Genomic DNA, 24563 nt, shown 5'->3' with positions numbered 1-24563 from the left:
ATCAGAGCACTGGCAGCAGGGACATCTCTCTCCCTTCTAAGCAGGGCTAACGAAACTACCCCATCTCTAGAGCTTTCAATGCAAAGACTGCAACATCAACAGGTAAAATCAGTTGCAAAGACCCTCACTGACCAAGAAATCCTACAGATAGAAATGCACACCATTTGTTTCCCTTACCCTCTCAGGAGCAGCTGTGCTGTAGTACAAGTGATTTTGTTCACAGCCAAGCCTAAATTGCCCAAGCTGCACCACCACAACTGAGTAAAGTCTGATTTTTTTCTTCCCTCTCTCAACTCTTCTAGCTCAGTAGGTGAGAGGGATTTAAAACAAAAAGAAATCCAAAGCCCAAGGGTATTGAATTTAAACTAGACACCCACAATTACATTTTCAGTAGCTAAGTTATAAAAGAAGAAAGATAAAAAATAAAATTTCAGAAGTGTGAAGGTTGTCACTGGAATATTTTTATCTAAAGTGAGTCACAAAGACTGAGCAGTAGGATTCTTTTTGTCCTAATAATACTGCAAAAAACCCCATAAGAAACTATCATACCCCAAACCAAGACAATGAGAAAGCTAAAAGCTACACAAAGCCTAATAAAGACACTGGCTCCTGCAGCATGTCAGAAACAACAGGCTCTTCTTACACAGACAAAGAGAGCTATTTTATTAGAGTGAACAAAACGCACCTCTCCTAACCCTTAACAGAAAAGCTGCAGGGACCAGAGAAGCCTGCAGGCATTTGACAGTACCAGAAAAGGTCATTACGGTAGCTTTCCTATACAAAGACTGAAACCAAAGTACAAAGAAAGCACATTCTTGATTAGTAGAAAAGGGCATGTGAAGTCTGAACATGGTCTGGAAGAACAGGAAAAGAGAAGTAGGGAAGAGGAAGGGACAGAGACCTTCTACTCACAGACCAAGACTGCAATTCAGGGTTTAACATCACTGCAGTGTTTGTCTCCACGTGTCTGCTGTATGAGTTGGTGGAAACGGCCTGTTATGAGAAAAATAGCAATTCCTCACATATGCAACAAGTCCTAGATTAAAACTCCTGATTTATGCCACATACAGATCTCCCTCCAAAGAAACTTACTTCTTCCCATCTACATGAAACAGACTTTCAAAAGATTTTTGTCTGACAAAGTTTTTGGTTTTGTGTGAAAGTTTAATATTCTCAAGTTGTAATGACATAGTATAAAGAAGTCAGGGTAAAGGTTTTGTCTTTTTAAACATAAGGTCAGAGTGTACAGTCAAAGAAAGCTCTGCCATCACCTCAATACAGACAGTGTTGTTTAAAGTGCAATTTAGTAGCAATTTTAAGACATCTATTTCTTTTCCTGTAGCTGTTACCCCTGCTTTCAACAGCACTGGTACCACTCCACTGAAATCAGGTTCTGCCCAAGTGCCAGATCTCCATGGCTGAGGGTCCTTTGCTGGTATATTCATTGCAGTAAGAACTGTAAGAGCCAGAGGCAAGTCAGTGAGATTGAGACAGCTTGTGAGATCATCATGGGAGGAATGAATCATCTGCCTTGGAAATATAAATGTTTATGATCACTGCTTCTATTCTGCACATATATTCTCAAGATACACAATTTTACAAGGGTGTTGATATTTATATAATTCCATAAATTTAGACAGTGTATTACAAACACAATATGCAGTTGTAGCTATAAATAGCAGAGCAGCAGGACTGCATTTTCAACTCTTTCTTGTTTTCTATACTCCACAAATGGGATGTGTGGCACAAGTTAAGGAACTAAAGAAAAGAAAATATAGCTATTAGGCAATGAAAAATCCATGTGAGTCTCCATATTGTAGATGGTGGAATGGAAGGCTAAACATCTACCAAAGAACAAAAAAAAAAAATAAAACCAGCTCCCAACATTTAACTGTAACATTACCATGACTAAAAGACAAAGAGCAGATTCTGAAGTGGAGGTTTTGAGAATAGATTATTTTCATGGCATGTTTTTGGTGTCAATGTGACAAACTAACACCTGCCTTCGACAAGAAGCATTTTGGGAAACAAATGCACAGTGTAATCAAAAGACTAAGCTTGCTTCTAAACCTTGGCTGATGCTTTTTTTTTAGTGCTCACAACACTATGGCTGTACGCACAAACCCATGAAAAAAACAATTGCTGGGTACTGTAGGAGCATCATATCAATGTACCAAGGGAGATATTCTTCCAGAAGGCCAACTAATAAATTCCCCATGCATATTAAAAAGGGACAAGCCAGTAACTCTTGGTAAGCTTTCTAAACTTAGTATTAAGGATTTGCTTCAAGAGTTAGATTTGTCAGGCAATAACTTTAACAGCAATTAAGGCCTACGGCTTAATACTGGGTACCTGATGTAAACCAGCAACCTAGCACTGATGCAAGCAGTTACAGTATATTTATTTATTAATTTTGTAAAAAAGGCTTCTTGCAGCAGCCTGCACCCTTATTTCAATTTCTTGGCTCAATTAATATATAATTCAGAGAGGAAGAGATGTGTGGTACAAACAGTACTTTTAGAGGTCAGTTATATGTTACATTTAATTTTTTTATTTAACATTGGATATATTAGAATTATATTGGATACATCTTTTAACAGTTGAAGTAAAAAAATATGTGCACTGAATCGTCATTTCAAAACTACACTGAAATACTTCTGGACGCTCAAGATACACCAGACACACCAGGCCATGACTTCACATGAAGATCCATCCTACCACAACACTACTTGGCTCTGGTGATGGACTGACACACATTTCATAAGAAGGTAAAACATTCAGAGCTCTGAAGCTCAGAAGTGGGGCTTTCTGCACCTACTCTAGGGAAGGTCATATTCTGTGCCACTGCTGCCTTTGTGCCACGGGAAAATGGAATTACTGAACATGGATGCTGTTTTTCCAAGGAAACGGCCACCTTAGGCAGAACAGATCAGGAAAGTGGTTTTAACAGCTCTCACTGTGTACTTTAATGATTTTTTGTTATACTGATGTCTTTCGAAAAGCATCAGTTGGGTAGAAAATGTAAGCCTTTGCTTTACTGTCCACAACAGACATCCTCTACGGTGCTCCTTCACACTGAACTGATGGGGTTTCCCATGTGTCCTCATCTGCCAGGTGAACCATCTGTGAAGTCTGATCCATAAGTTCTTTCTCATCCTGGGCTATTAATAACGCATCTTCTTGTCCTCCTGCTACCTGAAGGTCAGAGCTATGAGAACAATTAGATTCATCACGTTTGTCCATTGAAGACATTGTAGTTGTAGAGGACTGTTCAGTTTTTGTTTCAGCTTGTGGTTCTGCTTTAAAATGAAGTCCAAACATGTTATTTCTGATGAGGTATCGAATGCACTGCAAAATCACATTCCTTTCATGTCGGATGTCCTGGGCCAGTAACTGGAAATAAAAAAAAGAGAAGATGATCTATTGCTCTGTAGCTGATACAAGATGTGTGGCTCTACTCAGTGATTTCCTACGTCTCTGAATTTAAATAGTTGGCTCTCACACACAAGTCCTGGACACATGGGGCTAGAGACTGCCATAGAGACACAGCAAAAGAAGGCCGGGTATTCTCTCCTTTGGTGCTTTCTCAGCACCTGACTGGGGCTTTGGCAGAGTCAGCAAGCACATTTGATAGCACTACCACTCAGCCTGCTGGGCTGGGCCATCTATGGGCTTGCCGTCCCCTCCCTCAAATCAGCACACGCTGATCAGACCTCTTACTGCCCCAGTTCAACTCAGCAGCCAGAAGAAAATGAACCTGACAATTAGCAGCAAGTAGTGGGGTATTCCGGGATTTTCTATTGTCTGTTTTTTCAGTGGAGTGTGTGTCAAAAACTGAGCAGGCTCAGCAAAGGGTACAGTACAGCAGAGAAGAGGTGGGTCCAGGCACCCAGAGAGGAGGCAGCAGGCAGAGAGCTGCCCCTCTGGGCAGAAGCAGGCTGTTAGAGCAGTGAAGGCTGGTCTGCTCTAGTGATAGAGGCTCATAATGGCCACAACTAGATGAAAGGGGATGAAAAATAGTCACATGCCCAAAGTACACATGTTTAAGCATTGTTCTTTTAGCACCATCAAAGCAATAAGGTAGCTAGAACAAGCTGACATATGTGGTGGTATCTTTGGATTAAGCTGTCATCTCAGTGTGCTCAGGCAGGAGAGAACATCACTGAACATACTAAAATACGAGGGATTTCCTTCCCAATTACCTGACTGTAGATTGAGATGACAATGTTCTCATATCATGGACTATAATACTAGGTCATGCATTCCAGTACATCAGGTTAGTAAGTCTATAAGCATCTATTGCACTTTCTAAGTTATACCGTATCTGTAATTTAATATTCGATGCATTTTTAATTTAAATCCCCTATGAGTAAAAGATAAATACAAGGAAAGGGTAAGTTTCATCAGGTACCAGATGTACTGTGGATTTAAACAGCAGTAACTGGTTTGGGCTATAATACACCAACCTAAATCTAGGAACTTAAAAAGTGTTAGAGGCCTCCCTCACCTCCTTTAACCTCATTGAAATTCATTTTGGTTGTAGGGGAAAAAAAAAAAGCTATCAGCCAGGGAGCTGAAAGAACTTTTGTCATTGCAAGTGTCAGCAGAATTAATACTCTGAACAAACAAAAAATTTGAAGCAAGTGACTAAATCTGTAACTTCCTGATCATTTGCAGGAGAGCTGTATTACACATTGCAGGAGATCTGGCTTAATTTAGCTTGAAACATCACAAAGCAGCTTTTTTTGTTGTTATAAGTTTCAACAGTGTTTAACCAGCCACTTTTAAGTCTGCATATTTCTACTTAGACTAGCTGTTGAGAGGTGTTACAAGCAGCTCACAACTAAAATGAGCCTTCGGGAACCTTCCATCTGAACTAAGAGATGTCCTTTAGGGTAGAGAAGGGACAGTGTAGTGATGTTCTCTTTGTCTGACTGGGAGAAACTGCTGAATTCCCAAATGGACAAATTAAGGCACAGATGGGATGCACCATCACCCTATCAAAGACTGTATCTTTGTATTTTATTTTTTAATGTAGGGATGAGTATCAGTGGAGTGATACTACACAAGCTTTTTATATTGTCAGCATAGAGAATGACTAAATACACATTACTATTTGCATGGCTACAGTAAACTATTTTAGTAATGCTCCAACTCACTGCAAATGACTGCCAACAGATATCTGCAGCTATTCTCCTACCACCCCCCCTTTTATTTGGATGCATTTTACAGAATTTCAGCCTTGCTCCCTCTCAAGGTTTTTACACACTGACCATTTCTGATGACACTGGAAGCCTACCTGCAAGCCTCAGGCACTCCTCTATGATTCACAGCCACAGTACACTTCCGTTAGCAACAGCTTTGAGCAACATTAAAGGGCAAAAAGCCCTCACTAAAACGCAACTTTAAAAACAGACTACACTGGCAAGCTTCAGCTCAGGCTTTCTTGTTTTGCCAGCTTCTCTCAGCATGTGGGACTTCATCTGACTTTCTTCAGAGCTGTCACTGCTTTGATCACCAACAACTTTGAAGAGTGAGAGATAAAGGCAACTGCATGCTTAGGGAGCTAAACAAAGGACAAACACTTCCTTTTCAGTCATTAGGAACTTTAATTCTTGGCAGCGGTGGTACTATGTGCTAAAAAAACTACCAAGGGATTTCTCCCACATCTGCAGCTTGGGATGTACCTTATCAGGTATCTCTTGCCTAAACATCCTGTGCTATTTCAGAGCCCTGATGTCAGTGCCACCCTGCTTTCTCCTGTGTTTTGCCCATAGCAAGTTTTCCGTTGATGGGAGAGCTTTATGCTGACTATTTACAGAATCACAAAGGTGGTCTACCTATCTCATACTGGTTTTGAGTAATAAACGCAATAAAAGCTCCAAAATTTTGTTGGAGTTTTCTAAAGAAAGTCACCAAGGTTTGTGGCCAAATAGGTTGCTTTGTGCTACCCCTACAAACCTCTTTTTACCCTTCTGAGACACCAACCTGTCGCTCTTCAAGGTACCAGTGGTGTCCTTTCCTCAGATTGATCTAAACACACCTACAGAGAAGAAACCCCTGTGCGTGCAGGTTGGAGCTCAACACCACTCTGTAGTTTAAGTCACCAACATATTTATCAACAAGGTCTCTTTGCATGTGGAAAAAAAAACAAACTGTGTCTACTCCTTGACCAGAGGAAGGCAGCTGAATAGCAAAGCTGAGAGCAAAGGGAAGAAGATCAGAACAAGGCTGATGGGATTACACACAAACAAAACCCACTGGATACTACCACAGGGAAGGGAAGAGAGAGGAATAAAGGTTTCGTTCTTTGTGCAGCACATGTAAGGCACATGATTGTCATCTCACGCTCACCAGTCATTACCTGAATGCACACCAGGGTGTTTCTATTTGTCTATTTAAGCATTTATACCTTCAAGTGAAACATTCGCTATTTTTAAGACAGACCCTCTGCTAACAGACTGCTCTAACTTCCCACAGGGAAGAAAAGAACCACTCACAAATAGTTCTACTCTTGCACAGGGGGCATTATTTTAGCACTAAGACTATTACCATTTCCAGTAGAGTTGGACGGCGCTTTGGAAGGAGAGGTAATGTTTTCTTGCCCCAGTTATCAGGCCCTCTGGGGGGACGTGCATTTGAATTTGAGCTTCTTAACTTCGTGCCTGCATATTCCGGACGTTTTTGATTTGGGTTTTGACTCTGAGGAACATAAGTAGTTTGAGGCATATTTCTGAGCACAGCCTGGTTCTTCTCAGTTTTTGTTGCAGTCTTGACAGGGATTTCTTAAAGAAAAAGAACACACTTTCATCTCAAACTTAAAAGCCTCTTTAACATGCTTATATCCCCACACATTGGCAGTTCGTTAGTACTATTCTTGCTCACACAACTTCATGTGAAGGTGTTCAAGGTTTACTTGGAGGAAGGGAGGGGTTTATTTGGTTGGGGTTTTCTTTTTAAATACAAAGAATAATCTCTAAACATTCACAGAAATGAAAACAAAATATTTAAATTCAGCAATGTAAAAAGAAAAATAGAAGGAGTAAGAGCTGAATTTCAAACCTCTGCCTTCTTATAACTTATGAAGTACATTACTTCTGCTTCACATTATAGCTTGCTGCAAATTTGGCTGCTGAGAAAATCATAATACAATTAGGACAGAGGATGCCCAAGTTCAACTCATGGCCTGCTAGATGCTCTCTAACTTTGGGTAGGCCATCCTGGGCAAGTAAGGCACAGTAACTATCTGCAAAAACAAGCAGCAGCAGCAATTCTTCACCATACACTGATGCATACAGTCAGAGAAGCACAAAATACAAGTATTAGAGTTCATAGTCTTACTGCAATACCCAGCAGCCTTCTATGGAAAAAGCCCTTAAGGACATGGAAATTAGTTCACAGGGTGAGCATAACAGCTTTTTACTGGGACTATTCAAATATGATTTGAAGCAAGATTGAAAACAGGTTGCTTTTTTTTCCCCAGCTAGGGGAAAAAAAGGTTTGGGAAATTCAATGACATGCAACCTAACCAAAGACATTTCATGCCTCCCCTCTCAACCCAGGACATGCTGCTGAGAAAAGGCAAGCAAAAAACCCACATGTCCTGTTTGCGCAAGTCCACATCACTGCGGTGTGACATAGGGTAGAAAGGGCGAGGATGAGATTCTACGAACCTTCGGGCTCGCTGTCGGATGCACTGCCATAGTTGACCGACAAGGCACTAAGGGCAGAGGTCACCTGCTTGGGAACAACTGCCAGTCCCAGCCTCCCATCTTCATCAGCTGTTTCCTCCTTGTCGGATTCTGCAGGGAAAGAAAAGGCAAGAAGGACTTTTTCCTAATAATCCTGCATGCCAACAGCCAGCCTTGCTGCTAAACCCCCATCTTGCCACCACACAAGCCTGATGTTGGGTACCATTGCTCAACACCATGGACTGAGAGAAAAACCCCACATTTGTCTACCCTCTTTGGACATTTGCTGGCAAGCTTGTGTCTCCACTGCTTTACAGTCCTGCCAGCAACGTTACTGAAACAAAAAGTCTCCAGAACACAAGCTTGAGCTTTCTGCTTCTTTCTTCACATACCAAACATAATTATAGGTTTTATTATCAAATGTAGGTAAAGAGAGAGAGAGGATTTCATAATACGTTTTGAAGTCTTGCTGGATTTAGTCCTGCTGGATTTACTCCTGCAGACACAGGGGTGTGGAGAAGGTTTTAAAAGCCAGTTAGGGGGAATTAAAAAAGAAAAAAAAAAAAAAGGAGAATTCAGATCATTCATAGTGAGAACTGAAGAGCAAAGACATTTTTGGACAGTACAAAAAGTTCATAAGAGACACTGAGAACCAAGCCTACAAATTAGACAATCTGTTTTCAGCAGTACTTCAGACCACTTGATACTTAAATCCCTGCAGAGCGTTATGCATGCACATGTAAGCAAAGTATTACACTCTTGAACCATCCCAAAAGAGAATACTAGGAAGACAAGAGGCAAGCAGACCAAGAATACTGAATTTAAGGATACTAGGAAAACAGAGGCCTAGAAGAAAAAGATCCCTAAAAATAAAAATGCAAAATTGTGATGGCTTTAGTTTGAAACAAAGGATCTATATGAAGTAAAATGTTGGAAAGACTCTCAGGTAAACACTGCCACAACTAGCAGGAAAACTAAGAAATGCTTTTTAGTAATACACCTGCATACAAATTCTGTATTTTTTTTAAATGTATGTATATACACAGACACATCCCTCCCACTACTAAAAACCTTTTGAAAAACTAGCTTGTTGGTACTTCTAGAAAAAAACTGGTTGCAACCTTATTTTCACAAAGGAAAAGAGTTGTGCCCTTTCCCATCCCCTTTATGTCTAAGCTTGCCCTGTGGGAAAGCTGCCTCACACTTCTTAAGAAGATTTTACTGAAATTAACACTTCTGAGATCATTATTTTGAAATCACAGATTTCTCTATTCTCTTTTAATATAACATTAGAAACTGGCAATTTGATTAATTGGAACTCATGATGGGTAAAACAACTTTTTGATAAATACTCAGGTAATTCATGTAAACTACTTACCTGCTTCCTTTTACTTTTTGAGAAAGGTCAATTCTCTCTGATTTAGTAATCATGCCAGTTTGCAATTACATTCGCAGCTCATGCCAAATGCAGTGCATTTTTCTAATGGAGAACATACAGCACCTGCATATACTTATGCAATTATAAAGTACCTTTTACTTCCACTTATTTTGATTCATTGCTGCCTTTTTTCTATCTCATCCAAAAAGTTGAGTGTATACTGTGGTTGGATGCCTTTTCTTTTTATTTTTGTTAAATTTTAAATATTTACCCTTATTTTGCTTTTTATAAAATTAAGAAAACACATTTACTGGACTACATTTTCTCTTTGAGAGTAACATATTTGGAGGAAGCATTATGCACTACTGAGTACAACTGCCTGTTTCTGGTCAGTAGATTCCTCCAAGTTTTACACCTGACAGGTTCATCACCTTACCTTGTTTCTACTTATAAATCAAAAGGAAAATTCTGTTTTCTCATCTTCTATTCAATTCCTTAGCTTTGAAGATACTAGTGACTAAACAGAACTTAAGTAAATTCATTAATTAAAAAATACAAGCTTTAAATACTCCAGAAAAATGTACCTTTACAGTAAAATCATGGATTTCAGTTGGTTTTTTTTTTTTAAATTCTACTTAGTTATATTGCAGTTTTTATTATCTGTTCTGGCTACATTTCTCAGTAGTCTAAAAAGCTGCAAACCAGCTTTAATAATGTGCAATAAGCAAGTACTACATTCCTTTTCTGCCTATAGTAACAGAAGTTACTAGCTGTACTTTGGTATAATTAGACCTTTTATCATTAAGTAAAACACAGATGCTGCAGGGAAATACAGATATATTTCAGCATACTTAAGTTTCCCAACATGCAGAAATTAGTGCAATAAACAATTTGCATGGGGATGCTGAGTTCTTTTTCCCACTAACTGAAGATTATGTTTTCAAGAGGAAAAGCTCAGCATCAAACATCTTTCCAGGGGATATATTCTACACTTGTTGCTAAAAATAGCTAGACTATAAGTCAGCTTACATGCCATATTCTAAGAGTACTGCACCACTGCTGATTATATTATAAATAATTACATCTGAAGAATTTATGTTGCTGCCAGCATGTGGAAACAAGACATGCCCACCAAAAAAACCTCCCAAAAACTAAGCAGCAATACTTCAGAGAACACACATATGGAGAATATCAAGAGTAATAATATGACAAAGAACAGAATTATAAGAAAAACACTGACATTTTAAGTAATTAATTTAACTCATACAAGGAAATCTATTTGCTTTCACATTCTAAATACTGTTATTTTCAAAACCACAAAGGAATATTTAATAGTCTTTAAAAAATAATTTCACTGCTGAGGCTTTATTCTTCTTCTAGCTTTCTAAATATTTTCTTATTTTACATGTTAGTTTAGCAACTTAAGTTGGTGTATGTCTTTTACACTATTATACGGTATTTACAACAGAATGTGTAATGCTGCACACAAATTTTATGTCAGACTTCCAAAACGGTGACTAGCAAGTAAAAGTTTTAGCATTTAAACTTAAAACAACTATTTAAAATAAAAGTTCTCCAAGTTCCTTCATCTTACCAACTTCACCATTTGCCAGAAGACCGAGAGGGTCCACGTCCTTCTCATATGCTTGACCTACCAAAGTCTCTTGTTTTTCATGTTCCTTTTCATACGTGCTGTTTTCTGGCCCATTAGCTTCATTTTGAGTTCTATGTACATGATAATCCCCACCATTTTTCCTAAATTTCTTCCAGAACGGGCGCCACTGTCTTCTCCTGTGTCTTCCTTGATGCCCATGAGCCTCTCCATTTTCTGGAGGTTTCCACATCCCCTTCATTTTGCTGGAGAATAGAAACACAAATCTCAGTACAAATGATAAGCTATGAGAATTAAAATCAGTTGATGTAACCAAATGGCTCAGGCCCAGATTTAAGGTTTAGCAACACGCAATGATGGCAGGACTTACACCAGCTCTGCTAACATATGGTGACAGACCAGACAGGCAGTCACAGCTCATCTCATTGGTTGGGTAATGTGACAATGCTGGAACCTGAATGAACAGTTTGAAGTTCGTGACTTTTAGTTTTTAACAAGGCTAAGGGTACATGGGCTAAGCAAGTTCCTTGATCATCTGCAGTGGTGTTTTCATTTCAGAGAACAAAAACGACAAATATTCCCCTGACTTAAGCATTTAAGTAATTTAAAACAGCAGGAACATGAAACAAAAAAGAAAAGCATCCACTCGACGCATACTTCCACTGCTGAAGTCTCCTTTTTCTGGTTACAGCTCAGAGAAGCATCTTGCTGCACCAAATCCATTCAGCCATCTGACACCGTCAGCTGCAATGATTACCTACTCTTGCCTGCAAATAATATGCCATTCATCTTTTCCATTCCAAGGAAAAGGAATAAAAGAAATGTCCATCAAGGTAATGAATTTTTAAAAATCCTGAAGCAAAGGAACAAGTCCTAAAATATAGGAAAAGCACAGCATGCTGGTTCCACTTATCTTCCATGGTTTCATAATCTTCCAGGTCGTCCTATAAACACAAAACGTGTTTATAGGAAGATACATGGAAAGCTTAACAAACTCTGGTCAAAGCCTGTAGATACAAGAATAAGCGTGACGAAGACAGAAAAGACAACCTAAATTTCCTGAAAACAGTTGTTTTCAAGCAACAGAAACTTAATTCACCAAAACAAGATTGGAATTAATATCACTACATTACAACAGCAAAAAACATAAGATCTACTTTCCTGAATGAGCCCCATGGTTCATTCTGATCAGTACTACTTGCCTTAGCCTGACCTGCAGCATGGCAGAGGTCCTATTATCCCTAGTCAACCATGCACCTCATGCTGTGGGATGCTGTATTGACAAAGGACTTCTTTTGATTTTTCTTCATTCTGACATCTAAAACAGTCATTTGGTACTCCATCCTTACTGAGTTACAAGAAACAATGTATAGCCACACTTCATTCACATCTTCCACCTATGCAGTTTTTCTAGGCCTCCATCATACAGCCCTTCCAAGCCATCCACTACTTTGCTTGTACAGAAATGTTCCCATTACCAGCATTGCTCACTTCTATGCTTTTCCAAATCAATTAAGTCCTTCTTGAGAAGAGAACACGGCCTGTCATAGCAGTCAATACGACTTTATATCACACCAAAACCTATTTATTTTCACTCTCCAGTCATTTCATGACAGCATCTAACAATGATTGCTCAGCCCTGATAGTGTCACCCACCACAGCATAGTGCTCCTGTGGCACAAGTAGCAAGCCACTGCCTTCCTGTGTATCAGTCTCTCATCCACAAAAGATGGCTAATATTAGCTCCCGTAATCAACTCCATCTAGAGAGAAAACTGCATTTCTGAATTTGTACAACCAGGTTCTAAATTCAGCATGTTGTTGTATAACCTAAAAGATATTGAGTAAATATAGGTGTTGTCCTTGACCAAGGATTAAAAACAACATTTCTAGTTGTTTAAAGTCCCCTGGGGCCTCAAACACCTAGAAAGAAACCCCAAAGTCACAAACATCAGCCTGGCATCTGTCTTCTACCGTTCGCTCATGAAAGGTATACTGCTCTTCGCTTCCCATTCAGAGGGGACAGAGAGCCATGTGCTATTACTCTGCTGTTGCAAGACACCAGACAGACTTTCAAAGTGCTCCTTCTGCATCTCCAATCTTACACACAAGGATACTGAGAATTAGCAGTTGTAAAGCACTTCAGAGAACCACAAATGGAAAGCGCCATAGAAGTGTTAAGCATCTAATCTTTTCTAAATCTTACTTAGCTATTTGCTTTAATAGTACCGCTTGCACAGAACAAGTTGTATTCTGTTTATTGCCTTGTGCATCAGTAAATTTGCCAGATAAGCACTAATTCCAGAATCTTTACTGCTGATATACAAAGCAGAAATGACAACTTTTGGACAGTTCATCAAGTCTATACTGCTAGCAGCTCAGGGGAGGGAGGGGAAAAAAAGAGGAGATTTCTAGAATCAACCAGAGTAAAAGGTCACTAAGCGAAAGCAAACAACCTATAATTTTGAGGGCTTTTTTTTTTCCAAACAATTTTCCCGATATAAAGCTACTAGCAAATGTAATAGCATGGAATTGCTGACAGACATTTAAGACTACATAATGCATCTGACTCAGAGCCACAGGAGTTAGCAAATAAACCTGCAGACATCAGTTTGTTACTGTGACAAGGAAAACTCATCTTCGCTCGTAAGAATCTCCGAACGTAACATTACATATGTTTGCAGCTTTAGTCTCAAGGCCTAGGTTTGGTTTCCTGGGTCCAAAGCACTTCTGCAACTTTATATTCTTTGAAAGAAGTTTTACTTCAGTCTCCTGTAAGTCTTTCCTTCCAAAGTTATGAAAGGCAACCAGTTGAAGGGGGCAGGTAAGTCTTGGATCTTCTGAAGCCCAAGCTGCACCAAGGTAACTTGCACTGTCAACATTTAACAAATTTAACTAGCTTCTTATTCTGCACTAGTTCAACCACTTTACCACGGTGCAAGTTTTGTTTTGTTTGGCACCATCACCCATAAAAAAAGAAAAACCTAGGCAAGCCCCAGCTTCACTTCCACGCAGCAGCAAATGGTACTTAGCAAGAGCCCCTTAGGACTGAGTCTGCTCCTGCCTTCCAGCACAGTCATTCTAGTTTAAACAAGTGATATTTTAGGCACTAAATGAGAGCTAATGAAGCTAGTTGGTTCCACCTAACAATGATATTGAGGGAAGAGAGAAGAACAAAACCATACTGGAAAGTAATTTATAAGGGAGAGAATGGATAAAAATCCATGACAAGAACAATGGTAGCAGACAGATAAGCAGAAAGAAGCAGCATTACTTAATTAATAATGAAAACTTTATGTAAATAAAGTTAAATCTTTCTCCCCTTTTCACTTGATTATTGATTTATCATCTGAAAGGAGAGATTAAGAAGCCAAATCTGCCCATAAAATCTCTCCTGGTCATTTTCAGGCATTAAAGGATTAGACCACGTAGATTTATTATGCTGCATGAATTTTGTCCCCTTTACTACTATTTCAGAGACCAAGGTTATGCTGATCTAATGAATGGCCACTAGAATGTGGTTTTCTCAAACCTGAGTACAGAATTAAGCAAGACTAACAGATTTTTAATACAGTTATTGTTTCACTTAACTGAAGTGGACTTTGAAGCACTATGAAGTAAACAAAAGAATATTACATCTGTAGTTTGTCACATGACTTGTCCTCTGTTAAAGGGCAGCTAGATTGTGTATACAGTGGAAGCAGTAAATTCTGGGAGACCACAGTAAGAGAGTGCACTCGTGAAGGAAGAAAGCAACAAGCTTGGTTCAAAACACTTACCCAAACTGTTGCGTAGTCAGCACTTCTCCCCTTTCCTCCTTCTGTGCCTGCATTGCCTTCTTCTTTTCAATATTGGCCAATGTAGGAAAATTCCTAGAAGAAAAAAAAATTTCACTGGCTTTTAAAGGATTCACTGTACTTTCTCAATTCCCCCTTTACCAAACCAGCTTCCTCTATAAACATTACAGATTTTTTAAACCTTTCATGGAACTTTAACAGACTGTTCCTCTCTTAAAAAGGTACCAGTGGGGAAAAGAACACATCCAGATTAAAAAAGAAAAAAAAAAATCAACCAAATTATCATGCTTAGATTTACCAACCCATCAAACAAGCTACAGACAAACAGTTTGGTTACAGTCATGCACCCTCTGCTTGTTCCAGTACATAACAGCATCATTTGGTCCTCCAATTTTATTTTTACAGAGCTTCAAATGGATTATTTGAATGACACTAAAAGGCACAACGTGCTTTTAGCAAACTAACTGCCACATTCTTGTAATCTTAAAAAAAAAAAAAGTTATAGGAACAGCTTCTGGGCGCACAAGTTTCCTTTAATGTGACAGTTTGGGAAAAGCACACAGGTTTCCTCTCAAGCAATATTCAGCATCGTGCCTGCACACTGACCTCTAGTTCACCAAAATTACTGCCTCTTTTTAATTCCAGCTTCAAGAAAAATTGCTAAGTCATGCAGATCAAAAGAAATCTACTGTTATAACCATCTCCCAAAACATCCCTCTCTTCCGTTCCCCGCCTCCCTTAAAATCCTTTCCTACAGAAAAATGCCACACTTGGTTTTAACATGCAAAGACCATAGAGTAGGCTTTTTACCACCAAAGCCCAAAAATGGCTACAGTAGTTGCTCTGCAAACATTCGTTAGCTAAATCCCAGTGCTTTGAGATAAAGATGGTAAATGAGAAACACATGCACATAGTCCCCCAGCTTCTGGATGGAAACACAAAGTATAAATATTTGATGTCTATTAAAATGGAGTAAAGAGAAACTCAGAACAGCCTCTCACTGTATATAGCTATCAAAAAAGATACATATCTTTCTTTAAATATTTAATCATATCACACACATTTTCCCCATTTTACAGCATGAATGTCAAGTGTCACATTGATTCAAGACAGCTTCAACCACATACCAAGGGAAAAAGAGAAGCATTTTCTATGAGACAAACCTAAACACACTACAGAACTTGTCTCCTTGAAGAGGATTTGAACACAAGCTGTCAATATCTATTTTCATTGGATTTCTCCCAGAAATCTGCCATACAGCTCAAGTGAGCACAGGGATGCGCTGCTTTATCTCTGCTCTTCCCTGTTAGTTACATTTGTTCATCCCTGTTCTAACACTCGCAGCACACAACAAATACGCAGTGAACTCTTTAATCTCAAGAGCTTCGCATTGACAAAGACCTCTGTGCCTGGCACCTCTCCACAGTTTTGGAATAAGGTGCTTTCCTTCACACATATAAAGGCTCACAGGAGAAGAGCAAGTTATAAAATAAGTAGTTGTGCTCAAAAAACCCCCAAGCTTGTCGTAAAAATTGGGGTTTTTTCAAATATAAGGGAAGACCCTAAATCCTAGAACAAAGGAGTCATCAAAGTGCTCCAGTACTTATGCTGATTAAGGACATATTCAGACATGCTCTTGGCAACATGATTTGAGACATGAATGCCTCCCACTTTCATTCCTATGAGTTACCACTCCCTCCACCAAGCCACCGTTACGGACTGCATGAAGGCTTTCAGTGTAATTCATTGCCAAGACTGACAGATTTCTCCCAAACCACCCTTCCAGTTGACACAGGCAGTAACTAACAGCTGGCAAGAGCTCAAGTCGCAAGTCCAAGTACACCCGCAGGAGCACATCTGAAGGCACCTGTGGTGGCTCTGTTTATTTTCTCCAACTCTTTTTACTCACTCGTGCAGAAAATGTACCTATTCTGAGAGCACACGTGCAATGTTTCATTTCATTCACAATGAGCGACTTTATTCTTCCATCTAAGGACCTGGTGGGCAGAAAGCTCTAGATGTTCGAATCCGCAGGTCATCAGCCTAGGTCTGTGGTAGACTGGGTTTACTCCTCCCCAGGTGCTCTGTGTTACAAGGTTGGGTTAAGCCCACCAGTGGGTCATAGCAGGACCTAGTGGGCAAAGTCAACTCCAGCTGACCTTGCAAAGATCAAACAGTCCAAAGAGGCCTAGACCAAAGTTACCCACGCACTCCAACGTACCAGCCCCAGTGCAATTCCAGAACTCATCAGGTACTGCAGCTCCCGTACAAAGAGGTCTGTGCACCTCCTAGCATTGGCTAGATCTACTCAAGGAGGCAGGGAAATTCAACTGGACCCCATGTGGAGGCAGATGCCCACAATGGAAACATTATGGTCTTGAGGTAAAGGTTTATGGTAGACTTTGTAGACTTCACTATCTAAAGGACAGCCACAAAGTACTCAAGTGAGATCAAAAATCAAAAAGAGAGGAATTTAATCTTTTTATATAGAGAATTCTTATTCTGGAAGGCTAAATTTAGAAAGACTGCTTCTGAACATAGGTGTGACAATGCAGAAGGAAAAACCTATACCGACTGAATCTCTCCACATAAAAGGTCATGTGTTTAAATACAATGAGCTGACAGGTTTGAACCCTTCAAAGATGGCATGCCCTCCTCCTTCCCTAACGAAATGAGGTTCTTAAAATGCTTCCTACAAACATGACTGAAGTAGAAAAACTAGCCCAGCACTGATGTCCTGCAAACAGCTTGTCAGAGCTTGAATACAAACAGCTTCATCAGTCCCCACAAAGGCTTTACAAACCTAAGCAACTTACTGTAAAAGAGAGTTAAATCAGGAAGCGATGGTCTGGCACAGCAGATTTCATGAAACCAGAACTGCCTGAGAGGTCAGCCCTATTTCAGAGCAGCTGCAGTTTTCAACCATAGACACTTCTATAATCCAAATTGGAAGTTTTTCAGCATAAATTGTCAAGATAATACTAGAAAACTGGTTTTCAAGCTGAGTATATTAGATATATACCAACAAAGTGAGACATGCAGGTTACCCTAAGCTTCCAGAGACAGGGAATGGTGACATTGAACATAATCACTAATGTGTTTTAGTGAATAGATTTTTTATTTCAATAAGTGAGTGCACTAGCCAGAGCCATACATTCTTTTTATAGACCAGCATCCTGTATCTTGCTCACATAAACATCAGAGTAAACTAGCTCTTAGCAAGCAGTGAAAAAACAGAGCTTTGCCAATGTCTAACAGAAAAGAGACCTGTTTCTATAGCAGTTTACACAGTGAATTTCTGAGTCAAGAGTTACACAAGTTTAACTTAATAGGAACAGCACTGTGATCAAAATGCCTCAATAATCTGAGTTTATCTTAATTGCATACGCACAACCAAAGGGGGACATGGATAGTCCAAAGGGGACATGGATAGCCCAAAGGGGACAAAGAGACCCAACAGAAAGTTGAAAAAATCTTGGTTTAACTGTCCCACATCGGATTTTACCATGTTAGCTGAGACAGATTGCTAATCCATCCCTGCAGATCAGAGTAAACTTTATTGTATCTATGCTTACCTTGATCTACCAACACATTCCTTCTACTTTGCTTTGCCTTCTCTAATTTACCAGTGCTAAGAAACTATTTTTCATATTACATATTTAACTACTATGAATGCAACACCAGGAAGGATTCCAAGCTACTCTAGAATTATCATTATTCAACTAGAGAACCACAAATTAAATAAAGTGATGTGGTTAATGGTACTGGACTTCATTCATTAAGCACATGCTCAGCCTATGAGATATATTGCAAGGAAATACAGCAGACAATCCCTATCTGAACAAACCAACCCCAACAGATTAAAGAAAGCGGGGGAGGAGGGGAAGAATTTACAAGCAACACACAAGATGACGAAAATCTTCCAGTGTTGTATTAAAACCTAAGCAACAGCACATTTAATGATTTGCTGTAACACTAGAGCAGCCTTGCCACATTCTTACTAATAACCTTTGCTCAAGAAGAGTTGGTGAGAAACAGATGGGCTAACAGACCCAGATCTCACTTGGGAAGACGGGAAGACAGCACTATCCCATTCTGACACATTAAGGAAATGTACTGCAGATAATTCCCTTTAAGCTCACGTTTAAGAAAAAATATGCTGAAAACAGCACATTTCTCAACATTTGTAAAGGACAGGACAAATCAAAACAAGAAAAGTTGATGTCAGACTTCGCAACCATCTGTCTGCAAAACACAGGGAAACCCTAAGATCCCATGGAACTTTATCTCTATTGCTGTTTGCTTAATTAGATTGCTTGGCTCAGCTGGTTCAACAGGGAAACAGCATTCCAGCCCAGTATACTTCATTGAGAGAGACTCCTTACGATCTCTTCTCCTTCAGCTACAAGACTAAGGCTGCACTTTAAACACAGGCTCTGTCTAGAAGATTTTAAGCAGGATACACAACTGAGCAACACAGCAGCTAACTAAGAAGAAAAATCTCAACTCTGTAACCGAAACAACAAGCAAGACAGGACGCAACATGGAAACATACATGTTAAATCACTGCAACCTAATTAGAAACAAACTACTAATGACCTAAAAAGATTCATTCTTAGCTCTGACTGGGGCTTCTAAAAAGAAAAAGATTTTTTCCTGTCACCATAAGCCAAGACTGCTTAATAGCTCAGACTCCCTCTGGTGTCCTTTTTTTGTGTACAATGCAATGTTTACTGCACGTCAACAACAGACCTTCAGTACTAAACTGATGCTTTGCTGGCGACCCAATTAAAGCTTCACAAAAGTTCCAGATGGCTTTCTCTCTCTGCCTGCCCCCATCCCCCTTTTTTTTTAATTAAAAAAGGAAAGATGTTCATACAGCTTCCTTGCTGTACAAAGAGTAACAAAAGCCACCCAGGTAGTCATTCTATACCCACCCGTCACGGCTAAATAAGATGCCCACAGAAGGCTTGAAGTACCAAAATAAGGCACAGCACTACTCCATCTAGTGGTTTGGCTTAGACAGCCCTAATCCCATTTTGCCTTTTTCGATTGGTGGTTGTGACCACAGGACTTTATTTCCTTTGATTTTACTGCGGTGCTGCAAGCAAAGGCTTTCAGCAACATTGTATCAGAGCCAAATTATATTAATTTATAAAAAAGCAAAAGTATCTACCATAAGATTCTTTAGAATCTCAGCAAAACCATCTCAAGCAGAGCATCACCCTTATAATTAACTGTAGATAAAGGCTGCTATGACTCACAGCACTCACTCTCTACACAAACAGTATCTTAATCACGATTGTACACTCAATTCCCACTTAACTAATGTTCTAGTAAACAGCAGAGCACATACTGACACATACACCTTAAACATCACACTTAAACCTTAGAATCAACCACTAGACAGGAACTCTCCTGAACACCTCACAAAACAGAAAAGTGTATCAAAAGTTGAAGATGAGTAGCAAAGACTCACTCAAAAACTGTACATGAGTATTGACCTTTTTCCTTGGAGCTACTATTAGAAAATTAGATGTAGGTCCCTGAAAAACATGACAGTAATATGCAGACTGAAAGTAAATAAAAAACAAGCCCTCAAGTATCTTTTGAATAAAAGGAAACCCTGGAATGAAAATTAACCTAACACTAAACTTGCCTAATCTAACATTTGTGCTTGTATTTGCACAGACCACAACCAATTTTTGTCTGGTTAACTATGGCATTTTAAACATGAGAGAAAATAATTTGTTTATATATCAACAAAAGCATATTTAAAAAACAATATGAACCTATGGATTATCTTCATTTGCTAAAAAAGATGACATTTGGTAGAAATTACGAAAAAAGTGGTGAGAGAAACAAAACCCATGCACTGATCACTTGCAAGACTATATTCTAAATCACTAACAGAAGTGAGGAAAGCCTACAGTATCTTTCACCTGATGGAAAAGGGCAGATTTTAATTTGTTCAATTCTGAGGGAAAAAAAATTTGTGAGATAAGGTCTATGGAAGTACAGTATGAATTTCTAAACACTTCAGTCCTGCTCAACAGAAAAAAGTTACAAGCTTTTACATCTGAGAATGAGAAATTATGAGAAATACTGCATACAGAAGAACTTTACCTTGCACCCTATATACAATGTAAGTTACACTACCTGAGACAATATCATTCATTGATGCTGTTCTCTTTCAGTAGAAAAGCGTCAAGCAATGCAGAAAGTCCTCAAAAATTAGGAAAACTCCCTGTTGCAGTCTACTGGGACAACTTAAGCTGTGGAAATCTGCATACAGCAGGATAGATTACAATTACAGTCTGTACAACAGTTCCTTATTTTTTAACTATTAGAAAAACACCACATAAACACACATTTTGACTTAAAATGTGATCAGTGATCAGGCTAAGAGGAATAAGACATTCACCTAACCTGGGGTACCGGATCAAACATCTGGGAAAGCTACCTCTTCTCAGCTGATATTTGGCCTTCTATTATAATACTACAAATTATTATAGTCTCTGCAACTCACACTCTCCTGCCTAAGGCATTCTGACGCAGATTACTACTGCAGGAGTTTTGCAGGGTCAGTGGAACAGCACGGCAGCAGCAAGTACATGCTGCTATTGCCTTTCATCTGTCATCTAATGATCACATGGAGAAAATCCAGTAAAACAAATTGATAGGCCACAAGTCTTACCTTTTTCTTTCTTCTCTCCATCTAGCAATCTCTTCTGGACTATCTAATTTTATTCTTTTAGCACCCGGTGCGTGTGCCTAAGGAAGAAGTATTCAATGGTGTTTAAAAGGGGAAGGAAAAAAACAGGAAAAAGGGAAAAAAAAGGCATCATTATGTCAGCTATAGCAGTATCACACTGTTTTCACCTCCAAAAGTGGTGAGACTGCACACAGTGATGACAAAATTAATCCATTAAAAAAAAACAAACGTAGTTTTCAACATATTTTCATCCTCTTGCCTTAAAACACATTCTACTCAGAGGTGATACATTTTCTTTCCAGATGAACAAAAAGAAACCACTGAAGAATGAGAAAAGGGACTATGGTAAAGATGGCATAGACTCATGTTTTGGACCCAGAGGGATACCTACGTTTTTCCAGTGTATCTGAACTATCTTCTCATGTGCACTGAAATTGCAACCTTCTTCTGTGCACTGCAAGATAAGAGGGTGAACTTAAAACACACCAAATTACACAGACTATGAACAAGCATTTGAGCACACTTTAAACAAACTCAGTGACAGATACCTGCATGGTTTATTATATAGAATGTTTAAGCTACTCAGGTTCCAGACAAAGGCAACTGTAAAAACAGTAACAAGGGATAATACGCTTTCAAATATAATCTGATTTTAGAATAACCAGTGCAGCCAACGTATCTGATAACTGGAGATAATGTGAAGTTTACCTAAGGGAAAAATTTGCAAGACACTCCAATTTCAAATTTTGATACTTCTTTGCGATTAAGTTAAATGTTAAATCTTTGCGATGTTTTCCACACAAAAATTGTACATGCTATACTGATATCAATGAATTAATTCCTATCACTTAGCAATACTTCAGAAGAAAACATTTAAAAATACTTCAGTAATAAAACCAAAAATACAACTAAAACCTCCCTTACACACAGCATTCAGAAAAAAGTCCTCCACTACTACTTCACACAGCTCTGGAATCTCTTTGCTAAGTCCTCCATTCACAGACTGACTACAGCTAACTACTTATCAGGTAGAAAGTTTAAAATCAAAATGATTTTATGAAATGAATGAATGAAAGAAGCGAATGAAAGAAGCCAAACTCTTCAACCTGTTTATGCTGTGAAATATGTTCTTCATACTTCTCCTGGTTTTGATAGCCACGGTCACAGGTATCACAATAATGAGAGAAAACTGGCTCTTTTTTCTTTTTGGTCTGGAGAAAAAAAAAAGAAATAATCTCAAGATTGCAGTTACAAGATACTTCTATTTTTAATTAGTTGCGAAGCACTATCATGAACACTTTTATTAATAAAGCCATCAGTTACACATTTCAAAAGTTTCAAAGATAAGCTAACATAATGTGAAAGTTAAGTTCAAATCACTTATCTCCTAAACAAAGTGAGCTGCACTCATCTCTTCCACTACCACCTTTCAATCAAGTACTTCTGCAAATGCACCAGCCTAGCACAGACTTACTGAGGGCTGTGAGGCAAACTAGGCAACAGCTCTGAGTCTCTTCCCTATCAAGACAGACTATGACTCTCCCCACGTGACATGTACTAGTTCTGAGGGTAGCATAGATTTTTCCTTCTCCCACTACACACATCAGTGTCATCTGGTTGTCTGGTCTTTACAATATCACAGAGCGTTAATGTAATTTAGGCACTCAGGCATCACCACAGTAAGGGCGTTTCTAACACAAACCTGTGTTAGAATTTGCTTGAAATGTATCTTTCAAGAGGCTCAGTATTAACAGACTGTTATATGTAAGGGCTGGCATATTAGACAAGAGTATGGGATCTCTACAGCACCATGGGGCAAGACCCCCAACACTGTCACCACCACAGACTGACAAAATAGTTTGGGTTGGAAGGGATCTTCAAAAACTGTCTGGTTCCAACCTCCCTGACATAGGCAGGGGCAATCTTCCGCCAGATCAGGCTGCTCAAAGCCCCATCCAACTTGGCCTTGAACACTTCCAGGGACAGGGCATCCACAACTTCTCTGCACAATCTGTGCTAGCCTCCCATCCCCTTCATGGTAAAAAAAGTCTTCCTTACATCAAATCTAAAACTACTCTGTTTCAGTTTAAAACCATTACTCTGTGTTCTATCGCTACAGGTCCTATTACAAAGTCTGTTCCCATCTTTCTTGTAAATCCCCTTGAAATACTGAAAGGCTGCTATAACGTCTGCCTGGACCCTTCTCTTCTCCAGGCTGAACAATCCCAACTCTCCACTCGTCTTCACAGGAGAGGTGCTCCAGCCCTCTGATCATTTTTGTGGCGCTCCCCTGGATCCGCTCCAACAGGTCCACTTCTCTCTTGTGCTGGGGACCCCAACCCGTACCTTTGGCTTATTATTTTCTTGTGGACGTTTACCAAATGCAGGGACTTGCTTGCCTTGCCATTTCTGGGAGAAATTACCATTTCCACCTTTGGAACAGGGAAAAAAAAAAAAGAGCCATTTATACATACAGCTGGTAAAACATCCCTCCTCCCTCCTACTACCTCGGTGGGCCCACTGAAGGGTCTAGAGACGACAGAAGAGAGAGGGAAGAGACGAAAGAGGGTTGCACGACTAGCATGCTTGGAGGGTCCTCCACCCCCCAAGGCTTCAGGACAGCCCCAGGGCTCCTGCCTATGTGGGATGGGAAGGAGTCCAGAGGCCCACGGGACGACTTCTCCCATGTCCCTCACCTGCATGCGGGCCCTGCGGTCGCACTCCAAAGGCCGGTGGGTGCCAGGCAGCGGGGGATGTGTAGTTATTAGGCGGCAGGTAGCTCTTGGGCTGTGAGTAGCTCTCGGCAGGCGGGTACCGCTCAGGCTGTGGGTAGTTCTGAGTAGGCGGGTAGCTCTCGGTGGGCTGGCAGTAGCCCTCAGGCTGCGAGTACCCTTCGGGCTTTGGGTAATTCCCAGCCTGCGAGTAGCTCTTGGCAGGCTGGGAGTAGCTGTCGGTGGGAGGGCAGCTCTCGGCAGGCTGAGAATAGCTCCTGGCAGGAGGATAGCTCTTGGGCTGCGAGTAGTTCTCGGCGGGCGAGGCGCTCTGGGCAGGTTGCGAGTAGCTCCCAGCGGGCGGGTAGTTCTCGGCGGGCTCTGAGTAGGTGTCGGCGGCCGTGTAAGTGCTGGGTGGGAAGCTGTCGGGAGGCGGGTATCGCCCGGGCGGCGGGAAGGGCCCGGGGGCAGCCCAGAAGCTCGGCTCCCAGGAGGGCGGCGGGCAGAAGAAGGGTGGGGGCATCCCTGGTGGAGGGAGCCCCGGCGGGGGCGGCGGGTACCAGGCGAAGGGGTTCATGCCGGGCCGGAGCGGCCGCTCGGACGCGGCCCCTGCCCCGCGCTGCGCTCCCGCCACCACGTGGGGCCACTCCGGCGGCCGCC

The 24563-nt window shown here is 40.3% G+C and overlaps 1 protein-coding gene across 1 annotated transcript; it reads right to left on the bottom strand.

Moving 5' to 3' along the window:
• Positions 1-1143: 1143 nt before the first annotated feature.
• Positions 1144-24522, bottom strand: NUFIP1 (nuclear FMR1 interacting protein 1). The gene is made up of 10 exons (XM_027649327.1): positions 23889-24522; positions 23539-23624; positions 22299-22403; positions 21584-21646; positions 21175-21251; positions 14460-14552; positions 10664-10926; positions 7674-7802; positions 6553-6785; positions 1144-3393 (listed from the first exon to the last, which is right to left on the bottom strand). Exons 1-10 carry the CDS (start codon positions 24478-24480, stop codon positions 3058-3060), a joined length of 1977 nt encoding a protein of 658 aa, XP_027505128.1. The 5' UTR covers positions 24481-24522; the 3' UTR covers positions 1144-3057.
• Between the last annotated feature and the right edge of the window lie 41 nt (positions 24523-24563).

Source organism: Corapipo altera, unplaced genomic scaffold (assembly GCF_003945725.1).
Source record: "Corapipo altera isolate COAL_440 unplaced genomic scaffold, ASM394572v1 0, whole genome shotgun sequence".
Classification (NCBI taxonomy): domain Eukaryota; kingdom Metazoa; phylum Chordata; class Aves; order Passeriformes; family Pipridae; genus Corapipo; species Corapipo altera.
Note: the sequence above shows the minus strand (reverse complement) of the source record. Positions and strands in the feature narration are given on the sequence as shown.